The sequence below is a fragment of the Micrasema longulum genome, unplaced genomic scaffold, assembly GCF_059751315.1.
Source record: "Micrasema longulum isolate JH-2025_06_02 unplaced genomic scaffold, ASM5975131v1 h1tg000147l, whole genome shotgun sequence".
Lineage (NCBI taxonomy): Eukaryota > Metazoa > Arthropoda > Insecta > Trichoptera > Brachycentridae > Micrasema > Micrasema longulum.
The window spans coordinates 1,607,096-1,627,990 of record NW_028277353.1 but is presented as its reverse complement, the minus strand read 5'-3'; the positions used below and the strand labels follow the sequence as shown (position 1 = coordinate 1,627,990).

At 31.4% G+C, this 20,895-nt stretch overlaps 1 protein-coding gene across 2 annotated transcripts in view; it reads right to left on the bottom strand.

Moving 5' to 3' along the window:
- Positions 1-20,895, bottom strand: part of LOC148284150 (dipeptidase 1-like) — a 275,985-nt gene that overhangs the window by 38,580 nt on the left and 216,510 nt on the right. For both annotated transcript variants that reach the window (XM_088242587.1, XM_088242588.1), the window contains one exon: positions 3,308-3,531. In XM_088242587.1, coding sequence (XP_088098713.1) covers positions 3,308-3,531 — 224 coding nt within the window. The remainder of the gene's footprint in view (positions 1-3,307; positions 3,532-20,895) is intronic.

The following is a 20,895-nucleotide window of genomic DNA, read 5'->3' as shown; positions in this document are numbered from 1 at the left end:
TACTTTTGAATACATTTTTTTACTACTAAAAAGTACAATTATTGTTTGATTTGAAAAAAAAAATCTCTAGGTTTATTAATATATTTTAAAATATGGCATTTTTTTAACTAAACGCCTACAAATTTAGTGACCTTTGACAAAAATAAAAAATGTTTGGTTTTTTTTCAAATCTTATGAAATGACCATCATTATCCATCAAGAAGAGTGATAGTCACGCCACAATGTTACCGCTTTGCAGGAACAACCATTGGGAGAGAGATTATAGAGTGGCAATCTAGAAATACAGTACAGTAAAATTGATTGCCTCGGGGTATGTTGGAAGCTGGCCAAACGATACGAATATTACTTCCAACTTGGCGAATGTTATTGAAAATATTCCATCGAAAAACTCGAAGGCACCACTCGATACCATTCCAATGTAATATAAATATGTAATATAAACACGATTTATTTATTTAATATACACAATACACAATTTTGTTCTAGTACAATAATTCATGTTCATGTCTCGACTTAGAAAATTCCGCGTGAAGGGGGGACTTTCCTTTACTAAAATTGATACATTTATAAATATTATGACACATCAATTAACAAAATCCATTAGAAAAATTTAAACGTTTAAATTATTTTTTTTAATTAAAAAAAATATTTGCGTTCTTATGATTTACCCAAATATTAAATTTTGAGGGCCATTTTCAACGAGTTGTAAATAACTCACTATAAGAAAATGGGAATCAAGTTGGGGCAAAAAAATATAACACAGATAAATTGTTAAATAATACGTGGTAGCAAAGATAAAATCATGTATACAAAATTTAATTTAATTATTTGATAATTTTATAAATCAATTTAATAATTTGAAAGTAAAAATAAAAATAAATAATAATAGTCATACACTTAGATGGTACAACATGTTATATTAGTTACAAGATTTATAAATAATTTGATGTTTTAATAGCAATAATTAAAATACGTATTTCGGTAGTCAGGTGGCAGAAGGGACCATCTGTCTTTTTCAAAAATGTTCAGGAGAGCTGAAATACGACTCAATTTCAAGACTAATACACAAACTAAAATATTTAAGAGTTACTGTTAAAAAAAAATACTTGATTTCTTATTATTTAATCAAATATTGAAATTGTCAGACGATTTCCTAAAAGTCGTAAATGACTTGTGTCGGAAAAAAAGAATTCGAGTTGTGGTAGAGTGGGATAAGAACCACGGTCCTTCGGCACTTACATTATATATACACGGGAATAGACAAAAAAATAAATCTTTACGTGTATTTGTATTGTAAAACATTAAAAAAATATATAGTATGTTTTATTTTTATTATTATTTTAGTAAACTATTGTTTTTGCTGGTTATGTATTATAGCAAAACTAGTAGAAAATTATCTGTTCAATTTCATTGAGAGGTACATAATTATTAGATAACACAGACGCCCTTAGAAATGGTCTAATGGTTGGGGAGTCTAGAAACTATTGGGAATCTAGGTTATTCTGACCGTAATTGAATTATTGTGATCTGATGTTCAGCGATATCTATGTAGGTATACATGCAGTCATAATTTGCGTGAGTTAATCAAATCAGACTAAAACTCCAAACAAATTGATAAACATAATAATTGTGTAATTTTGAATCTGTCTTTTGAGGGTCGTCGAGTTTTTAACTTAACCAATAGATATAAGTGTACGATAATCAAATAACTCCTTTGTATACAAAGATATCTATATTATTTTTTTTAACATGATTTGAACTGTTGAAACATTTGAAACGAGTGAAATACACCGAAGGCATTAGAATGAGACGTTCATTTGGGATACAAATTGACATACCAAGCAAAGAAATAACATGCTGAAAAATCTAGATTAGCAACGCATGAATAAAACCATCGTTTCACAAACGATAAGACTGGTTGTTTTTTTGTTAAAAGAAAAAAAATACTCAAAACGTATTAAACGATGATTTAAAATTTTACAATGCGTTACCTGAGAATATCAAAAACTTTTAAACCAATTTTTTTTTAAATATTCCAAAGAAATTGTGATGTCCATTCAGTTATATCGTAATCTTTACTAACATATCAGTTTAAATATTTGACCACAAAATTAATGCTTTTAACATAAATAATATATCCTTTAGGCAATCATTTTCTTGAAATCAGTAAAATTGTTTTTTAATAAGTTGGTACTATTTATTTATGACGCCGCGCCGTGCCGCGCGCGAATCTTCGAATATTAATTTCTATGAAGACCGGCAACTCTAGCTTTTTGAAATGCAGTAGAACTCCGTTTATCTGAACTCCAGTCATCCGGATCGCCAAATATCAGGTTTGTTATAAAGAAATAAAAATAAAGGAGATGTAAAAACAAATGAAAAGAGGCGCTGGCGACCAGCGTGTTTCTACGTGAAAGCAATTTACGTTGCTGGACATGTTTAAGTAAGGTTTTATGTGATAACGTCTGACGCTCATTAATCTGGATGGTTACAATTTTATTTATTTATTTATATAACACTTTATATACATTTGCAAGTTATTTACATAAAGAGGCGGGTATGTTTTTTTTTTGTCAAACCAAAATATTGTATTTATTTATTCCTTGAGGCAAGCTCTTCCTACTTACCCAAACCATTCAGTTTGAGTAAATTACAGGTACATGGACATATTCTAAGAATCTCATATTTTTTTACAAAATTAACTAAAAAATTACACTTTATTATGAAGGGAGGAGAGGGAATGGGAAGGAAAGAAGGAGAAAAATGAACAACTCAAACATTTAGATAGTGATATTTCAGAATTGATTTAAATGTAAATCAAGGTCTCTAACATTAGTAGGTAGATTTTTAAAAAAAAATACTGGGTTCCTAAGGTTTAATTGAATTACAGTGAAAATTTAATAATTCTGAAGTGATGTGAATGCATTTAGGGTATTACTTAATTTATTTTGTTTGGGATTTCGAATGATTTTTTTTAATGAAATGTCTGAGACAAACCCAAAAATGACAAAAAAAGGAATTTCAGCGTGCTTTTACTAAAGTTTAAATATTTATTTATCACGGAAATTACAAAATTCAATTAGAGATTTTAATCCCTGTTTACCTTACATTTTTACGTAACTGCCCCTATAAAATTAACACTAGTTCAATCATCAATAATATAACTTCTGTTGGTAGAATACAAAGTGACGTTTCTAGTATCTTACCCTTAACGACAAAATATACTCGTATATAAAAACCCAATCGTATGCACTAAGTACGTACAAAGACAGTGTCGGATAAGATGATAAAAAAATCATTTTGTTACCCTTCCAAAAGGCGCCAATCCCTCGTGGTCAGGGTCCGAGGAGCCCATAGCGTCCGCCAGCGCGCACTGCGCCCACGGCGTGTCGCACGTCGACGTCAGCGTGAGGTAGCGCACGCCCATCACGTGCAGCGCGCGCAGCACGCCCAGGGAGCCGCCCAGCGCGTGCCCGCCTTCCACGCCAACCAGCGAGCACACGCGCCCGGCTGCGTGCGACTTCTTTATATCTGCAACAACGAAAAACAAAGGTTTCTTGGTTATTGATCCTAATCCGAACTCCCGATATTAAGGGATTTTCATGAATAGGTATTTTCATATTCTTTCTTTTCTCCCTGATACTGTGCAAAAAAAAATTAACGTCGAACTAATTTTGCCAGCCAAAAATCGACAATATTGAACGCACGATTTCCGCACTCCAAAACTGAACCAATTTGATTAGTATCAGACTAAAATTTTTTGTATCGGCACATATCCTGTTATTCAAAATTATTTATCATATTTGAATACCGTATGCCAGAAGACGGCAAATAAAACTAGGCACTTTTTTTGGATTTATAGATGCTCCTAGCTCCCATAAAAAACAATTTATCAAAAAATCAAAACGATATAGCCACGCTAATGGTAAAAATCTATTGTGGGTACAAAATCGTTGCTCTAGTTCCACAATCCAGGGAGAAAATACGGGAATATATTTGTATGAAGATAAGTGAAACCGCGTTTTGGCCGATAAAACGAGTTTCGGTTTCAGCCGAAAATTGGCTAAAACTTCCGCTCGGCCGAAATCTGCGGTTGGAATGTGTCAGATTACGTTCGGCTGTACTCTGGTGCATCTTAAGGCTCGTGCCTCTGTTGTGAGTTCTAAGATTTGATGTATTTATATTTTTGTAATTCCTTTGTAGTTAATAAGTTAAAGTTCCTTTAGCGTGCATTGAAGAACTGTGATAGATAAGTTATGTATATATGTGACTTAACAGCTACTGAGTACCGGTAACAGGGTGAACGGTGCACTAAAATCTACTTTGGCAAACAAATGTTTATCGCAGGAGGCTAAACTAGCAGTCCACAACGGAGTTCTAGTGCCAACTCTAATGTATGGGAGCGAAGTGTGGAATTGGAAAAATGATGATGAAAGTAGGTTGAATGCTGTCAAAATGCTGTCGAAATGCGATCCCTCGGGTGAATGTGTGGTAAAACAAAGTATAATAGGTGCACAAATGTCGAGATCCGTGAAGTGTGTAAGGCTGAGACATGCATTATTGACAGAATCAAGAAAGGGGTGCTGCGTTGGTTCGGACATGTAAAACGAATGGACAGCGAAAGGACGGCTAAAAGGATCTACGATGCAAATGTTGATGGATGCAGAAAACGAGGAAGACCGAGAAAGACATGGCACGATCAAATCCATCAAATACTTGATGGACATGTCAAAAGTAGGAATAATCGGCGTGCGTGTATGAGAATATGTATGAATGTAGAGGAAGCGAGGTCTGTATGCCAAGATAGAGTGTTATGGCGTTCTATCCTCTCTGCCTACTCCTACGGGGAAACGGCGTGATGGTTTGTTTGTTTGAATAACTAACCATTAAATTTATGAATTTTGTTTTATTGTTTTATTTAAAACTTATTTTAATGGACTCGCAAGGTTTAACAACAAAAACGCCCAATTTTGGAGTTTCAAAGTGACTTTTAACTTATTTAAATAAGTTTCAGTTTCGGCCGAAACTAGAACAGAAGCCTAAATTCGATTTCGGTTTCAGCAGAAATATTTGTTGGGTCGGTCGTTCTAAAGAACCAAATTTTGTATTCAAATAAATATTCAAAACGAAATAAGTTTCTATAAGTAATTATGATGAAAAAATATTCTCATGTGAAATATTGTTTTTGTCGGTTACGATGTTTTGGCGATCATAGCTTAATATGCATGTTTTTATTTTATTTATTTGCTTATTGAAGTGCTAATAATACCCCATTTGACGAAGTAAAACATCTTTTATGTCAGTCTTACACGAGAGTATTATAAGTACAAGTATTTTGCCTGCAGGGGACGTGCGGTTGCCTTTGACAAATGGTCGACTATTTTTCAAGCACACCTAGATCAATGCTATCGAAGGCTTTCGTACCCTGTACTTCCATTCAACAAACCTTCCAACCAGATTAATGGAGTAAACTTGATAAGAATGTTCAAGAAACGTGCTGAATTTTACATTCAGGACTTGTAAGAAAGAATTATCCTGCTTTTTAATACCGCGCCCGCGGCCGCCGACAGATTTTTTTAAACTTTGATCAAGAAAAACTTACAATGATGTTAAAAAGCATGCTATGCCAACCCACATAAAAACTGAAATTCCATTAAAATGTTACTAGATCTTACCTCTTTTTATGTTATCTATCTCAGCATATATAGGTAGGTTGAAGTCTGGCTACTGTTTATATAAGTTTAAAATTATCAAATCAAATGTGAATACTTCTTTTCAAAGTTATGCCAGGAGTTTTATGCTGTAAACGTGTGACATTTTGCTACCCATTCGATAGTTCAATAGTCAAGTGGCCATCTTGATTGCTTTGCTATAATGCTATTCTTAAAAACCCTTTCACAATTTAATTACAAAGACCAATGAAAAAGTGCTGACGCTTACAAATACGTATTTTTTTATGGCTCACCTGCCACATTAAAACTTTCATTGCTTCCAGTCAAAATTCTTCCTTTGGATATTTTGTGTCTCATAAAAACTATAAAAAAAAACATAGAAAATGTTTTATCTGAGACATTGCAACATAGATAATTATTGTTTTCCTTTGACAAAACACACGTGTACATGTTATACAAAATATTTCATATTATTTATTCCCTCGATTAAACGCGAAGAAAAAAAATGTGGAAATTTTCGCTTTTGTCTTCTTGATATTAAGTTTTGAAGACTTAATCAAATAACATATGTGTAACGTCAAAGCAAACAATACCTTGTAGAGTAGAAAAATTTCTTTGGAATGACGTTTAACGTTTGTTATTTTGTTTTCCTATTGGTGCTCATTTTTTAAATTTGGAAAAAAACGGACAAAACTTTTATGTTTGAATTATGTTTGTGCCTTAATGAGTTTTTTCAAAAACTGCTTAGAAATATTACTTAAAAAATGCATAAGTTGCTTGGTAAAAAAACAAAATGTTACGAAAAAACATTACATAATTTTATGTATTTTAGTACATGATTATTATTGTATTCCCTTTCTGCACCTGCTGGTGCATAGAGCACTGCATTGGTACACAAATTGCAACCTATCTTGATCATTTTTGTAACATGGAGGTAAAATGATCAGTCTTATGTTTCAGGTGCCAGTCCAGCGACTGAAATATTCTAGTGTAAAAAGACCTTTTTAAATAAATTTACCATGGCAACCATATCGATAATCGAATCTGAGAGATTTCCAAGGCGTTAAGTTACTTATACTGTATAATAAATTATGATAGCGTGAGTTTTGAACCATCCTCATGTTTCATATCATGTGTTCTTCAGAATTGTTAACCACTTCACGCATCACAGCCATTTTGACCTCATCTAGACAGACGGTGGATCTAAAATTATAATTTCAGTTTTGCATATGTGCGGAATCTCTACATAGAGTTACAATCGTGTGAGTTCCCGCCATTTCACATCTCCATATTTTTCTCCTGATTGCATTGGCACTGAATTTGCAATTCCCAGGTTTGCAAGCACTCTACGAGAATTTACTATTGTGAGAAACACGATATTCTACTTTCCAGAAGAAATAAAAAAAGACGCGTTAACAATTGGAGAAAAATCGTCTTTTTTCCATTAAATTAAATAATGCGATGGAATTCTCTCGTGTACTACAAAACGGAATAATAAAAGTGTAATATATCTACAGCTGAAAAAAGCTTTTCTAAACTACAAGGTTGATATAAAAGTTTTTACGTATTTTTTTAAAGATATAAAAATCTTTTTCTTCTATTTTTTGTTTATTAATCCATTGTATAATTACCATGGTCAGATAAAACAGTTTTTATCCTTAAAAAAGCTTATTTATTCCATAATTAAATTTAAAAATCACGAAAATTGTATGCATGAAACAAACCTATGAATTTACAAATTACAACAAAAATGTAGAACATTAAAGAGGAAGAAATATGGAACTCTAGACATTTACAGGACTTGTGACCTGCCGTTGGCTGGTTGTTATATTATGTTATGTTATGTTACGTTTTATTATATTTTGTGAATTTTTTTTAGTACGCACTCTAGAACATTTATTTTTTTTAATTTCCGTCACACATGCATAAACAAAGGCGAAAAAGATTTTGATCGACGACCTTTTTGCAAGCTCTATAAAACATTCCGCTTGCAATTTTATATCGACGTTTAAAACGCGTGACTGATACTCCACTATAGCCCAAATTGAGCAAATTTTTTTTAATTTTTTTTTTTTAATATTATTAATTAAACCAATGGAAAGGGTTATTAAATACACCCTTATTTATTGATACATAAAAAGCTTATTAAATACTTATAAAATTGAGGTATAAAAAGTAAGATTAAAACAACATAGGTTACATTCATATTGTGAACAACATAATATAAGAAATAATTATTATCTCGGAGAGACGAGAGACAATACATTTTATTTATTTTATTTTATTTTATTTATTGAGGATATCAAAAGTAATACATTTAACAAAAATACAACAAATAAAAAATACAGAGAATAAAACCAATGACAGATATCCACAGAAATACATTAAATACACGTACAATTCATACTAGTGTGTTTGTGTGAGTGTAAGTAAGTGAGAGGGTGGGTGTTATATTGGAATGAGGGTGGACATGTGTGTAAATATTGCACAAGTGTCAAGTGTCGAAAATATAAATATATGTAAAATATTAAGAATTAGAGATAAAATATAATAAAATAAAATAAAATAAGATAAAAAAAGATTTTATTATTGATACTAAGTATAAGACAAAAAAGTATGTTTTAAGACGCGCATTTAAATGTTATTTTTTTACAATCAAATGGATCAATAAGGGGAAAGTTCAAATTATATTCACTAACAAAACGTATAAGTGGAGAGTTCTGGGCGTAGTTCGTACGAACTGTTGGCAGATGAAATAGAGAGCTCGACGTGTGACGGGTGCGGTAGCTGGGGACATTTAATGATAACTCCGACAAAATAGCCGGACTATCAAGGCGTCCACTAAGTATGTCATGAAGCACCCCCATGTCCAACAGTAGACGGCGATCTTCTAAAGTAAGCAAGTGGTGTTTATTGCAGGAAGACATATAATTGAGATCGGTATACCTGCATCTCCAGTTAAGATGTCTAAGAAATGTCCATTGAATTTTCTCGAACTTTTCTTTATGTGTGACATATTGTGGAGACCAAACAGAAGAGGCATACTCGAGCAAACTGCGAACATGAGCAAAGTAGACCATTTTAATACACGCGATATCTTTAAATACCTGACATGTACGAAGTACAAAACCAAGGTTTCTATGTGCATGGGTCAGTATGTCATCGAAGTGATTCTCAAATGTAAGTTTGCTATCAAGAATAACACCCAGATCGCGTACGGTATCAACTCTCGGAACAGGTTGGTTTTCTAATATATATACATTATTGCCCTTTCGGTTAGTTTAATATTTTACAGATTAAGATAATTATTACTCTTTTGAATAACTCTCTTTATTATAGGAATAGATCAACCAAACTGTCTTTGGGCACTTTATCGTTAAGCCTAAGCATTCTTGGCATTGGTGAGTCAGTGCTTGTACTGTAGTTTCCCACAGCAAATAAAGTGCCAGTACAAGTAAAGCGATTTGAAACATTGATGTTATTAATTTATTGAGTTATACTATATTGACCACTTTTCCCAGTATTTTTACATGCATTATAATATGAGCCTGACACCCATGAGTGTCCAATGTAAATATTGACATTTATATCATAAATACGACATAAAAATATAAAATAGAAAAATTTATTTGGTTTATTGAATTTTTTAATGTAATAATGATTTATAAAATATTTACTGTCCAATAAAAAAAAAAATTTTGTTACTATTTTTTTTTTTAAATTTGTAATTTTGGATTCCCGCAAAAACGGTCATTTCATGGACCACGCCCCTAATACGTCACGATTCATGTTTATTTGCACCTGGCTATTAAAATTTGTTATGAAAATTGTCATGAATATCGACGTCACAACTATTTATTTATTTACATGCAAAAGTTAATTGTACATTATTTGAGACAGAAGTCCCAACCCCATGGGACTAAAAGTCCTGTGTTGAGATGAGACGAGCAATTAAATGACACAGACACATGAGTATATCACCACATATATAGGATCAAAAACATAAAAAACAATTTTATAAAAAATACATTTATATGTGGCACATCAATATGGTAAATAGTAAACTCAAACATTCCGAAAACCATCAAAGAGTTTCTTACTCAAATCCCTCCCACTAAGGAAAATTCAATCCTTAACTACTTTCTCTAAAAAAGTTTGTCCTTGAGAAGCTCTTTCAAAATATTGAACACTCTCTGTGCGATAGATGAGATATGTCGCTGAGCAAAAGTCGTACGGGTTTTGGGTATGACATAGAAGAGGCCAAAAATGTCGCGTTTTTCTGGTCCGTATTTTAAAAAAATATTTTTTAAACTTTTTAAAAACATTTGTCAACAATATCCATATTGATTTTTAAAATACAATAAATTATTCCAAATCCATTCCATATATTTTTATCGGTATTCGTAGTATGTGATATTTCCCTATTGACGAATTAATAATAACAACAAATTAAATTTATTTTAAAATGACTTTGACATTCGCATTTTCTCAATAATATTTACTCAATAAACATTACTGTAATCTTAGAATTAAGAATAGTCCCGAAGGAGCGTAGAATCATATTTGAATCAATCGGACTGTGTCCAAAAATCCCTCCCCTATGCTCCACTTTCACCGCGCGCATTCGTAAAGTGTTGCACGATGGCAAAAAATATAATCATAGCACAAATGTACATGTAAAAAAAGAGCAATCTGTTAATTTCTCTAAAATTTTATTGTGCACGCGGAAACATTGATTGACACAACGAGTAGATAAGTAAAGGGTCATTTAATATGATTAATTGAATTAATAAGCTTTGAACTTAAAATATAAAACAAATTTTATTTTACATAAAACGGATATTTTTATATCATGAAAAATTTGATGTTTTAAAGATAATGTCGGTCAAATGTTCACCACGGTGTTGTGTAATCCAAGGTTCAATTTTCATAAGTTCTCTCATTAAATGAGCAAAGTAGGGTAAAAAAAATACAACCCTAGCAACACTAACGAAATGTCCATTTTGTTTTCTTCGACAATCTGACAGATGGAAAAATAATTTAATTTTTAAGTAATGCGTTTGCTACTTACACATACATTTGCTTATTACAAATGAAATGTGATCCCATCCTGTTACTTTAATATTCCAGCAGTATTTCTACACTTTAATACGACGCAACACGGCATAGTTGAATTCAAATCAGGAGTTGCGTTCTTAGCGACGTCTACAAAGAAACTAATGGATCAAAACGTAAAACTACTCTTTTAAGAGGAGTTTGATCGCCTTCTGTTTGATGCGCGTATGCAGTTTCTGCACTAATCTTAATTCAATGACTGTAATATACGGTTGCCGGCGGTAAATTTGAAACGCCGGACTTATGAAAGAGAAGATTAAAAAAATGAAACCCCGCAAATGATTTATTATTAAAAGGTTAAATTAGGTCCGCTAAAGTACATTTCTTGTAAATATTCTAGCTTTCGTATAAAAACAAGGATAAAAAATAATACCCTTCCAACCAAAATCTCTGTGGAATTGTGCAGAAAATAATCAAAATCGCGTGAGCAGACAACATATGAAGAAAGGAAATATAATTTTAACGGGTTCATTTATATCCTCGGAGAGTATTCCACGTCTGCCTCTGCCCCTTGCAGAGCATTCACGAATCGGAATTTACGGGGAACTTATTGTATTTGAGAACTTTCATCTGTACTAATCCACGCGAGAGTGAATATTACATTTTTCTGTTCTCTTTTGGGTGTTTGAAATTTAATTTCATCGCCCTTTCATTGCGTCTCCGAATTTATCTTTGATAAAACAATTCGAAATTTTTTGACGGATCTCTTGCATGGACTTAGTTTGAAAATAATTGGAGTTGATATTCGGTTCATAAATTTAAGTCCAAATGGTGGGCTCTAAAACGCATCGCGGCGTAGTGTCGCTTTGTGTTAACAAGATTTTAGAATAGTGCTTGGTATATAATAAATGCTATAATCGATTTAATTTTTTTATTTCTAACGAATTGACAGTTTACATATTTGTAACTGATTGTTTATTTATTAATTTATATAAATACAAGGTAAAAAAGAACAATTAGAAAAAGTAAGACCAATTACAGATTTCTCAGTATTTTTTTTATGAATGCAGGAGTTGAGGGGAAAAAATTATAAAATTAAAAAAAATAAATTATTTAAATATTAAATAAAAAACACATAAAAGGGAGAAGACATTGTATGGCTCCAACTTTACTTTCCTCCCCTCTCTCTTTGCATCCGTGAACATTTATATTTCTTAGTTAAAATTCACAACCAACAATAATTCATTAGATGCAGGTAGTAGATGTACATATAATTAAGTAAGAATTAAGAGTTGAAATTTAAAATTTAAATTATAAATAAAAGTTAAAATTAAAATTAAAAGTTTAAATTAAATGTTTAAATTAAAAGTTAAAAATAAACATTTAAATTTAAAATTCAAAATTGAAAGATAAAATTAAAAGTCAAAATTAAAAGTTAAGCAGGAGATAATTTAAAATGTCTTTAAGAGATCTGATAAAAATATGGTACTGACATTGTAATTTGTCGATGTCACTAAAACTGTCATAATAGGTAATCTGTATTCTTTGAAGAGTGCTATTTTTCATATGATTAGTCATTGAATTAGGAATGTCGACGAGTACGGATTGACGAGTTCTACGGACAAGGACTCGATATGAAATGCTTCTAACAATTTCTGGGCTATCAATTAGGTTATTAATAATTTTATAGAGAAAGCTCATATCTAACATGGTACGCCAAGTTGCGAAATTTCGAACCTTATGAAAATTAGCAGAAAAAAAATTGTATGAAGCCTATGTAAAACTAAAATATGTTATATGCAACTACAATGGGGAACAGGAAATTAAAATGACATAAACATACTACAAAGACAGCAAAATAAAATATTAAAGTTAGTACCTACCCTATCTAACAGCAACTTTTTAAACAAACTCAACAATCAAATGTAACTGAACTCTTTAAACTAGAATCCTTAAAATTTATTCATAAATTAGCCACTGATGTAATTGTAGACGAAGAATTAAAACTTAAAAAAAACTGTAGTAAACATGAACACAATACGAGAATATCAGAAAAATATCATATACAACCTCTTAAAACGAGAAAAGGACAATTGAGACTAATAAACCATGGATTGAAATTATAAAGTAAACTACCAAAAAAAACTAAACAAAAGACTCAAACAACCTTAACAAAAGATGTTAAAAATATTATTATTAACAGTAGAATGTAAATTTTAAAAGTAAAAATATTTTGTTAAATGAATGTAACCCGTAAGGGTTCATCAATGAAAAAATTTCAATGGAAAAATATATATATATATTATTAGCGCACACATATGAATATTAACAATGCTTTTAGTATGTCTTAATGCCTGCAGACAGGCTGGAGTTCCTCCTTAGGGAATTATTTAGTTTAAAAAAAAGTCAACGGACTGAGGAGTTGAGGAAACGTGGATGTTTAAACATGGGCGAAATCGTGAATGTTACACAGCGTGTTAAGTGGCTACTTAAACCAGCCAATGACAGGTCATAAGCCCTGTCCATATATAAAATGTATTTTTTATATCCACTGACTTTTCTCAATTGCGTTTTGTATTAAGTAGTTAGTTCGTATAAAAGTTTTAATAATACCACCTCAAATGTTTGATGAAGTATTATGTCATAATATGGTAAAATAAAATTATTACAAGCTTTAACCCTTAATGTGAAAATCTACATTGTCTTCAAATAGTAGAATTCCACTTGAAAACGTTTCTCAACTCGCAATGTTCAGACAGCTTATTGAAAGTTATATGGGAGCTTGGGGCCTCGAGATCTTCAAACTAACAGTGCGGAAAAGTGTTTAGGATCTGTGACTAGTTTCTCTACTTGAAAGTTTCGGAAATTGTTGAAAACCATTTACTTGAGTACACCGAGTATTATTTTAATGCTTTTGTGTTAAAAAAAAAAACTACATAGGTTCGAGGCTCAAACAGCGCTCTACCACAAATTGATTCCCATTTTCCAGGACGACTATTTATATACGGCCATGTTTTTAGTTCAAAATGACTCATAAATTAAAACATTAGTTTAAATCATAAGAACACAAATTTGTAAAAATGTACCTAAAATTAATTTATTTGACATTTTGATCAATAATATTAGCACATTGTCGGGCTTAGTGCCAAATGGAAATTTCTTCCAATCAACCAATCAAACAAATAATATTATTTATTTATTAGTTTTATCATCATCATTTCTCTTTTCCACACCAAGTGGTGCCATAGAGTATCGATTTTCAAAATCAAATGCATCGTATTTCGATCATCGGTCACATGAAGGTAAGGTGATCAATCTTACACTTTAGGTTCCAGTCCGGGAACAATGAAACATTGCAATTTGAACTGCCGTTGAAATTGATGTTTTATGTCCACCCTGTCAAAAAATTAATCCAAGACCTCAATAATGATAGACAAATGCGTTAACTACTACATTACAAGGCGAGGTGGAGTTATCTTCACTCGAATTCCTTATTCAGGATTGTTACCTGATAGCAAACACTCATCCGAGTGAAAAGTCAGATGAAAATTAGTCTACCACATAGCGTATGAGTTGGCACGTTTGCCTGCCATGCTTGAAGTCCTTGGTTCCATTTTTAGGAGGGTGGAAATGAAACATTGATTTTAAAGAACTTCAGATTTAGCGCTGCTTTTCAAGTCATTAAATAATATTCTTGACAGTCCCGAACTTTTAAACTGTGTGAATTTTTATGTGAATGCGTGAGACGAGACAAAATTCTACTTTTTCTGTTGATTTTCATAGTTCAGACTATGCTAAATACTTACCTATTCCACGGCGCCACGTGTTAGCAAACAAACATGGGAACTAAAATTTAATTCATTTATCTTTTTTTTAAATTAAAATCATTACTTTTTAATCACTTCTTTTCTAAATTATAAAAACGTACTAAGTGTTATACTTTTTTTGCTGTTTATACTATGATACATCGCCTCTGTTACTTCAATACTTTTTATATTTAAACTCTTTATTTATTGTTAATTTGCTGCATATCCATGCTATAATTTTCTTTGTTATTTCTTTATTTTCTGTTGATTCGATTTTATTTTATATATCTCTACAGGAAATGTATTCTCTTTAATTAGAGCGTTTCGCGTTGACTATAAAGCAGTGCTTCACAGTTAGACGGTATATAACCAAGATTGCGACATTATGTCAGATTTTTACATGGCCGAAGTAAATAATGAATATAGATTGTTTGAATAAATCACAAAAGAAAATTAGAAAGAGATTGACTTGATAAATTTAAATGTCGTTTCTTTGTTTTTACAGCTAAGAGTGTTGATAAAAAAAATGGTCATTAAGGTGATTCTAAACAAAAATTTCAAACTAATTATTTATATGTGGCGCTTTTATCCTTTGTTATTGAAAAATGCCGTTTTTACAATTATTTTCAGTGGAAATTTTACAAAATGTGGTTTTCGGAAACTTTACACTTTATTGATTTTAAACAAAAAATAAGAGGAGGATTTTTTTTTATTTTGTACACCATTTTGTAAAAAAGATCTGAATCGTATTTTTATGGTTTTTCGTTACAATCAATATAGTGTAAAGTTTCCGCAAACCAAGTTTCGTAAAATTTGTAGTGAAAAGACACGTAAAAATGGCATATGTCATTGAAAAATTTAAAAAGCGCCATCTATGAATAATCAATTTCATATTTTCGTTTTTTATGAAATATTTTTTTGTTTTTACAGAGCAATACAACAATTTTATTAGTGAATCAATTGAAAAGAATTAGTATTATATATCGATTATTTTTTTACTTGTGTACAGGTGTTTTGTATCTTTTTCATTTTAATTGTTTTTTATTATTACATTATACTTTGTTAAAGGCGTAAGCCATCGAAATAAATAAATAAAGATGGTTCTATACTGCAATGTTTAGTTGTTCCTAGATCGGAACCTAAATTATAATAATGATCATCTTACTCTTTATGTCACAAAAGTGATCTGGATACGCTGAAATTGAAGTGTCAATGCAGTACCCTATACATCAAATTGTAAAATCATACAAACAATTATAAGGTATTACAAACGGTTACCTGGTTAGTCAATTGTATTTTTATCTATAGCATTTCTTTCAAATGAATACCTTAATCGGTCGAAATGATTTATTTTTAATTATTTTATGTTCTTCTAATACCCGCTGATGTTAAAAAACCTTTTTTATTGTTTGTTGGTTTACATAAAATTACTGAAAACTTTTGTCAAAAAACTTTTACGGAGAGTGTATAAAAACAATGAAGTGTTCAAAACATCAACGACAAAATGACTAGCAAATTGAAGTCGATTAAACACTAAGGGAAGAAAAAACAACTTTAAAACTTTTTCAGACCTCTTCACTGTGCTCCAAAATTGTTAAGGAATTTAGACTATTTTAAACTTTTACCGTAAAAAACATTGAAAGTGAAAATAAAATGCTTCAATATTTTTGGGGTAACTTCAACAGATTACGAGTGATTATTTTTGTAATAGCAAATTAGGTACTGATCTATTTATTTTGTTGGGGTGATTTTTTTTCTATTAAAAGTTCGCCCTCACTAAAAATTGAATTGAAAAATAGAAACAACAAAATTTGTATAAAAATTACATTAAGTCAATAGTTTAACTCAATGAAATGGGGTTTAAACTGTCAGTTGGGTCGCAGTGAGTCACATCTTGCTGGAGGGTCCGATTCTTTAAAATGCTGCGAACGCCCCGTTGCATTCCACCAGCAACACTACTGACTAGTCCAACTCGTTAGTTAGTGTACACGTCCTGAACCCTGGGCAATGAGATCACACTCGTAACGATGTGATCACAGCAGATATTGAAAGGATGAAAGGCGAGTTTACTCATATTTATATTATTCCTGACAAACTGATGCTTTTCTCTATTGGGATATTTATTATTTTTAAATTACATATAACAAAAATAAATCATCATCATCATTCCCTTTCCGCACCTAATAGTGCATAGGGCACTGCAGTGGTACACCAATCGCAGCGTGCCTTGATCATTTTTTTATGTGAAGGTAAAATGATCTGTCTTACGCTTCAGCTACCAGTCCAGGGACTATGAAATATTCTGGTGGAAAAACACCATTTAAATAAATATTTCTTCTCGACCTCTCGCGTGGTAGGCAAACGCGCTGACTATTACACCACGAGGCCGACGAAAAAAATAATTACGTATATCTAACTCTATGATACCAAGAGCCCTGTGTTAAGTTGGGATACAACATAATAGAATGTGGAAGCCACAGATAAATTAAATACAGTGGTATACATTATTAAAGAATACTACAAATAAAAAATATTAAATAAACATAAGTTTCAATAAACTTCTGGACAACACGCTTAATAGTACCACGAGTGTATGTAAAGCTTTATAATGTCTCGTAGTAGTCTCCTGCAATGGTCATTTTCCTTTGTCAAAATCCACACTTGTACACCTCTTCAGAAAATGGTTTTCGTTTTGGAGAACGTAATTTATTTATTTATTTGACATAAAAAAAATGTGTTTTTACTTTTCTATATATACACCTCACTGGGCATGACCCGTGTCAAGGCATTCATTTGCATTATTTTAATTTTATATTCAATTACATGATAAATGAACGTAGTTATGTAGAAAGCAGCCAGTCCACAATTTTGGAAAAATGATATATTGATGTTATCGGGTGCAGTAAGGTCAATTCTATGTTCTGCTTAAAACAGCCAGACCGTTTTCATACAAAAAACTATATTAATGATCTTAAGAAAAAGGTGTCGATCACGAAAACGGCATTTCTCAATTTGCAGAAAACATTTACAGCACTAGAAAAATCTTATGGTACTTTAAAAATCATAAAAACTGGTCAAATAAATTAAAGATTGTTGATTGTAATCTATAAAAAACTTATGTTTTCATTGTTTATCGTTTGTTAAAGACCAAAACATTCTACTTAATGTGTAGATTTCAAAATTCACTCTTTCTCACAAAATGACTATTATCTCAGTTTCACTTTTCTATGGCTGGCTGCTTTCTGTATAACTACGTTCAAATATAACATAATATAAAAAATAACGCTGTATTGATATAAACACAAAACATAAATAACCGACACGCAACAATAATTCCGAGTTCAAAAAGACTACTGTTTTGGTGGGGTGACCATCTCGGGGTAGTTTTCGGTACCCAAATCCCGAAGTCATTTTTTAACAAATAAATTAAATTTCTGTTTATTTGTTGTCAATTTTAAATCAAGAGCAAATTGCAAATTTTGGGAGCAAGGTACATGTGACTCCTTTGACCAAACGATGCTGTCGTTTTAGGTGGCACAAATAGTTGTATCTTTTTTTATCTCGTTTCATAGATTGCATTATATTTACTGCCACCATTTTCATGGTTGTGAATAAGAAGTGCCCTAGCGTACAGTTGCCTGACGTCCAGAACACCTACTCGTTCAAACACCTCCGTTGTGAATGCTTTGATAGGGATCTGATCCGAGCAGAGCCTTGAGTACATACTTTTGTGCTATTTCCAAGGTAAGCAAGTTTACTTAAATTGTAATTCCGTGTCAGATATCATTCCTCGACTCGCTGGCACACAGTATTGAATCTTTCGTGGACCGGGCCCTGGCAAAGCCATAAGGCCTCGGAAAGGGGGTAAAGAGCCAGCCTTTCAACCTATTTTTAATAAAATTTTCGAGAACTTTACCAAGAGCTAGGAGTGTTATTAATCTGTAAACCATGGGATCAGATTCCTTTTTGGCATTAGTCTTCGTAATGATCTGCAGCAAAAATTATTCTCTAAATTTTGGAAACATCCCTAATTGTAGACACAAGTTTTTCAGGGTTGTTAATTGAAACGAACTTTATAATTATTATATGTAAAGGTAAATATGATCCAACATCTAACCGTAATTTTTTTTTAAATAAATTTTTGCTTTCTTATGATTTACCGAACTATTTCATTTTGTGGGCTATTTTTAACGAGTTGTAAACGACTCACTATTAGAAAATGGGAATCAAGTTGGAGTAAAGTGGGGTTCGAACCACGGACCTTTGATCTGTGAGTCCAAGACACTAGCTACAGGACTACAACTTGATTGAAACATAGTGTTATCGTAGTAATAACTATGCCAAAATTCTTCGATTTTTACAGTCTTTAACATACTAAATGACGTTTTTCTGGGTAATTATACGGTACATTTTTTGTCCTTTTTGTAGAAGTTTCAAGTTCCTTTTCAGCGTCCATTATCCGGGTTAATGTCGGCATAAATGAAAAATGATCACTCAGAAAAACATCATTTGGTTCTAATACCGAGTTTGATTCACAAGATCTATAATATTGTCACCCTAGACTGTAAAACTCATAACTCCTGATTATACCGAATATGAGTTTTGAATACCATTTACAACTTTAAACTATTTTTCATCTTCAGTGAAAACCTCGAAAATGCGTTAAATAGTTTAAGACGATAAAACAGCAAAATGTAAATCTCCAAATTCCATCACGTTCATAAATCAAAATGCAATACTTGTAACTTCTTTGTTTCCGGCCATTTTGTATTAAAATCTGTCCATTTTCTACTTTAGTATTGTATACTCATTGTTTCCTTGTTATTATTAATTTTTCGGATTTTTTGTTATTTAATAAAATAAAGTAAAAAAAAATTAACTTGTCTAAGTTGTGTTTTATTTCCTTAGGTGTAAATCTCCGTTTATTGGTTCTAGAAAGATTATGAAATTTATTATTTTTTTATTTAGGAAAAACAACAGGTGTTTTATAAAAATAGTCCAAACATCCAGTAAAAGTTTTTCACAAATATAATGAGAGAACGTCTTATTTCGTAAAGAAAATACTAATAATAATATCGATTAAAACATTTTAATAAAAACAATAAATTATCATACGTAAACCAGTGAACAACAAAATGTATTTCTGAAGTATCTGTATTCATCTAATTAATGAAAAAAATACATTTTATGTCTCTCCTGAAAAGTTTCTGTTCATGGAGATACGAGGTTTACAGTTTAGGGTGACGATATTCGAAATGCAGTATTTGTCAAAACGCACTAAAAAAAATAGTTGATCTTTAATGCTTCTTCAAGCTTTGTTAATTAAATTCAATTAAATTTTATGATGACAATATGTGTTTTCAAAATTAAAATTTAGTGTCACGAATAAATAGTATTTTTAAAAGAGACAATATTTTAATCTTTAAAACACAACTTTTAACTTTGTTCATGAAACGGTGGATATTTAATATAAATAACTTCCAATATGTACAAAAACTTTGTGACAAGCTGCGGCTAAAAAATAATCAACTTTAAAAGTTAAAAGCAGCTCGGCTGTAAATTTGAATAAATATTGGTTCAAAATTAGCGGACTGATTTAATAAGGATGTTTCCGAAGTTTGTAATAGATTGAATAAATTACCCTTGTTACGAAAGTCAAGGTGTTTGCTTTAAGTCAACCCATCAAGATATTTTAATAGTTAATATATTTAATCACAGAAATCATCTTAAAATTCTTAATTACGTATTTATCAAATTGTAATCTTAAAATATAATTTTAAGCTATTGCCGTGATTTTTAATAACTCTTAAAAGTTTTTTTACTGTAATAAATATTTTATGATTGTGAAGTTTAAATAAAAAATACACGTTATTGGAAGTTTTTTTAGTCAGAGGGAAAGTTAAAATAAAGGTAAGAAAATTACGCAACACATAACATTTGTTTACTGAAATCAAAAGTACAAATGGGTTACCTATGACGAATACTTCGAACACGCGCCGTGCCCACACAAGCCCGAATTAAGACCCCCACGCGCAGCGCTGTGACGTCACCTCGCAACCCCCCTTCTGCTTTCGACATTTTTTTCCGGTACTCGACAAAATAGGCCGTCTATTCATTGTTTTAGATATTGTGTAATATTTATAGTTTTTGGACACGAGGTCTTCGAAAGTACACAAATATTGGTCGCGGCAAAACCTCACATGACACCCAGAACGAACCATAAGATGTTCATTAAAAATTCAAAGAATTAAAGAAATATTGATGTTTAAACACACTCATGAATACGAAGTAGCATTTATTTATTTTGGTTGTCGGCTTTGCTTTAAGGAGTAGGAACCTGAGCTACCTGGCAGTACGTGCCG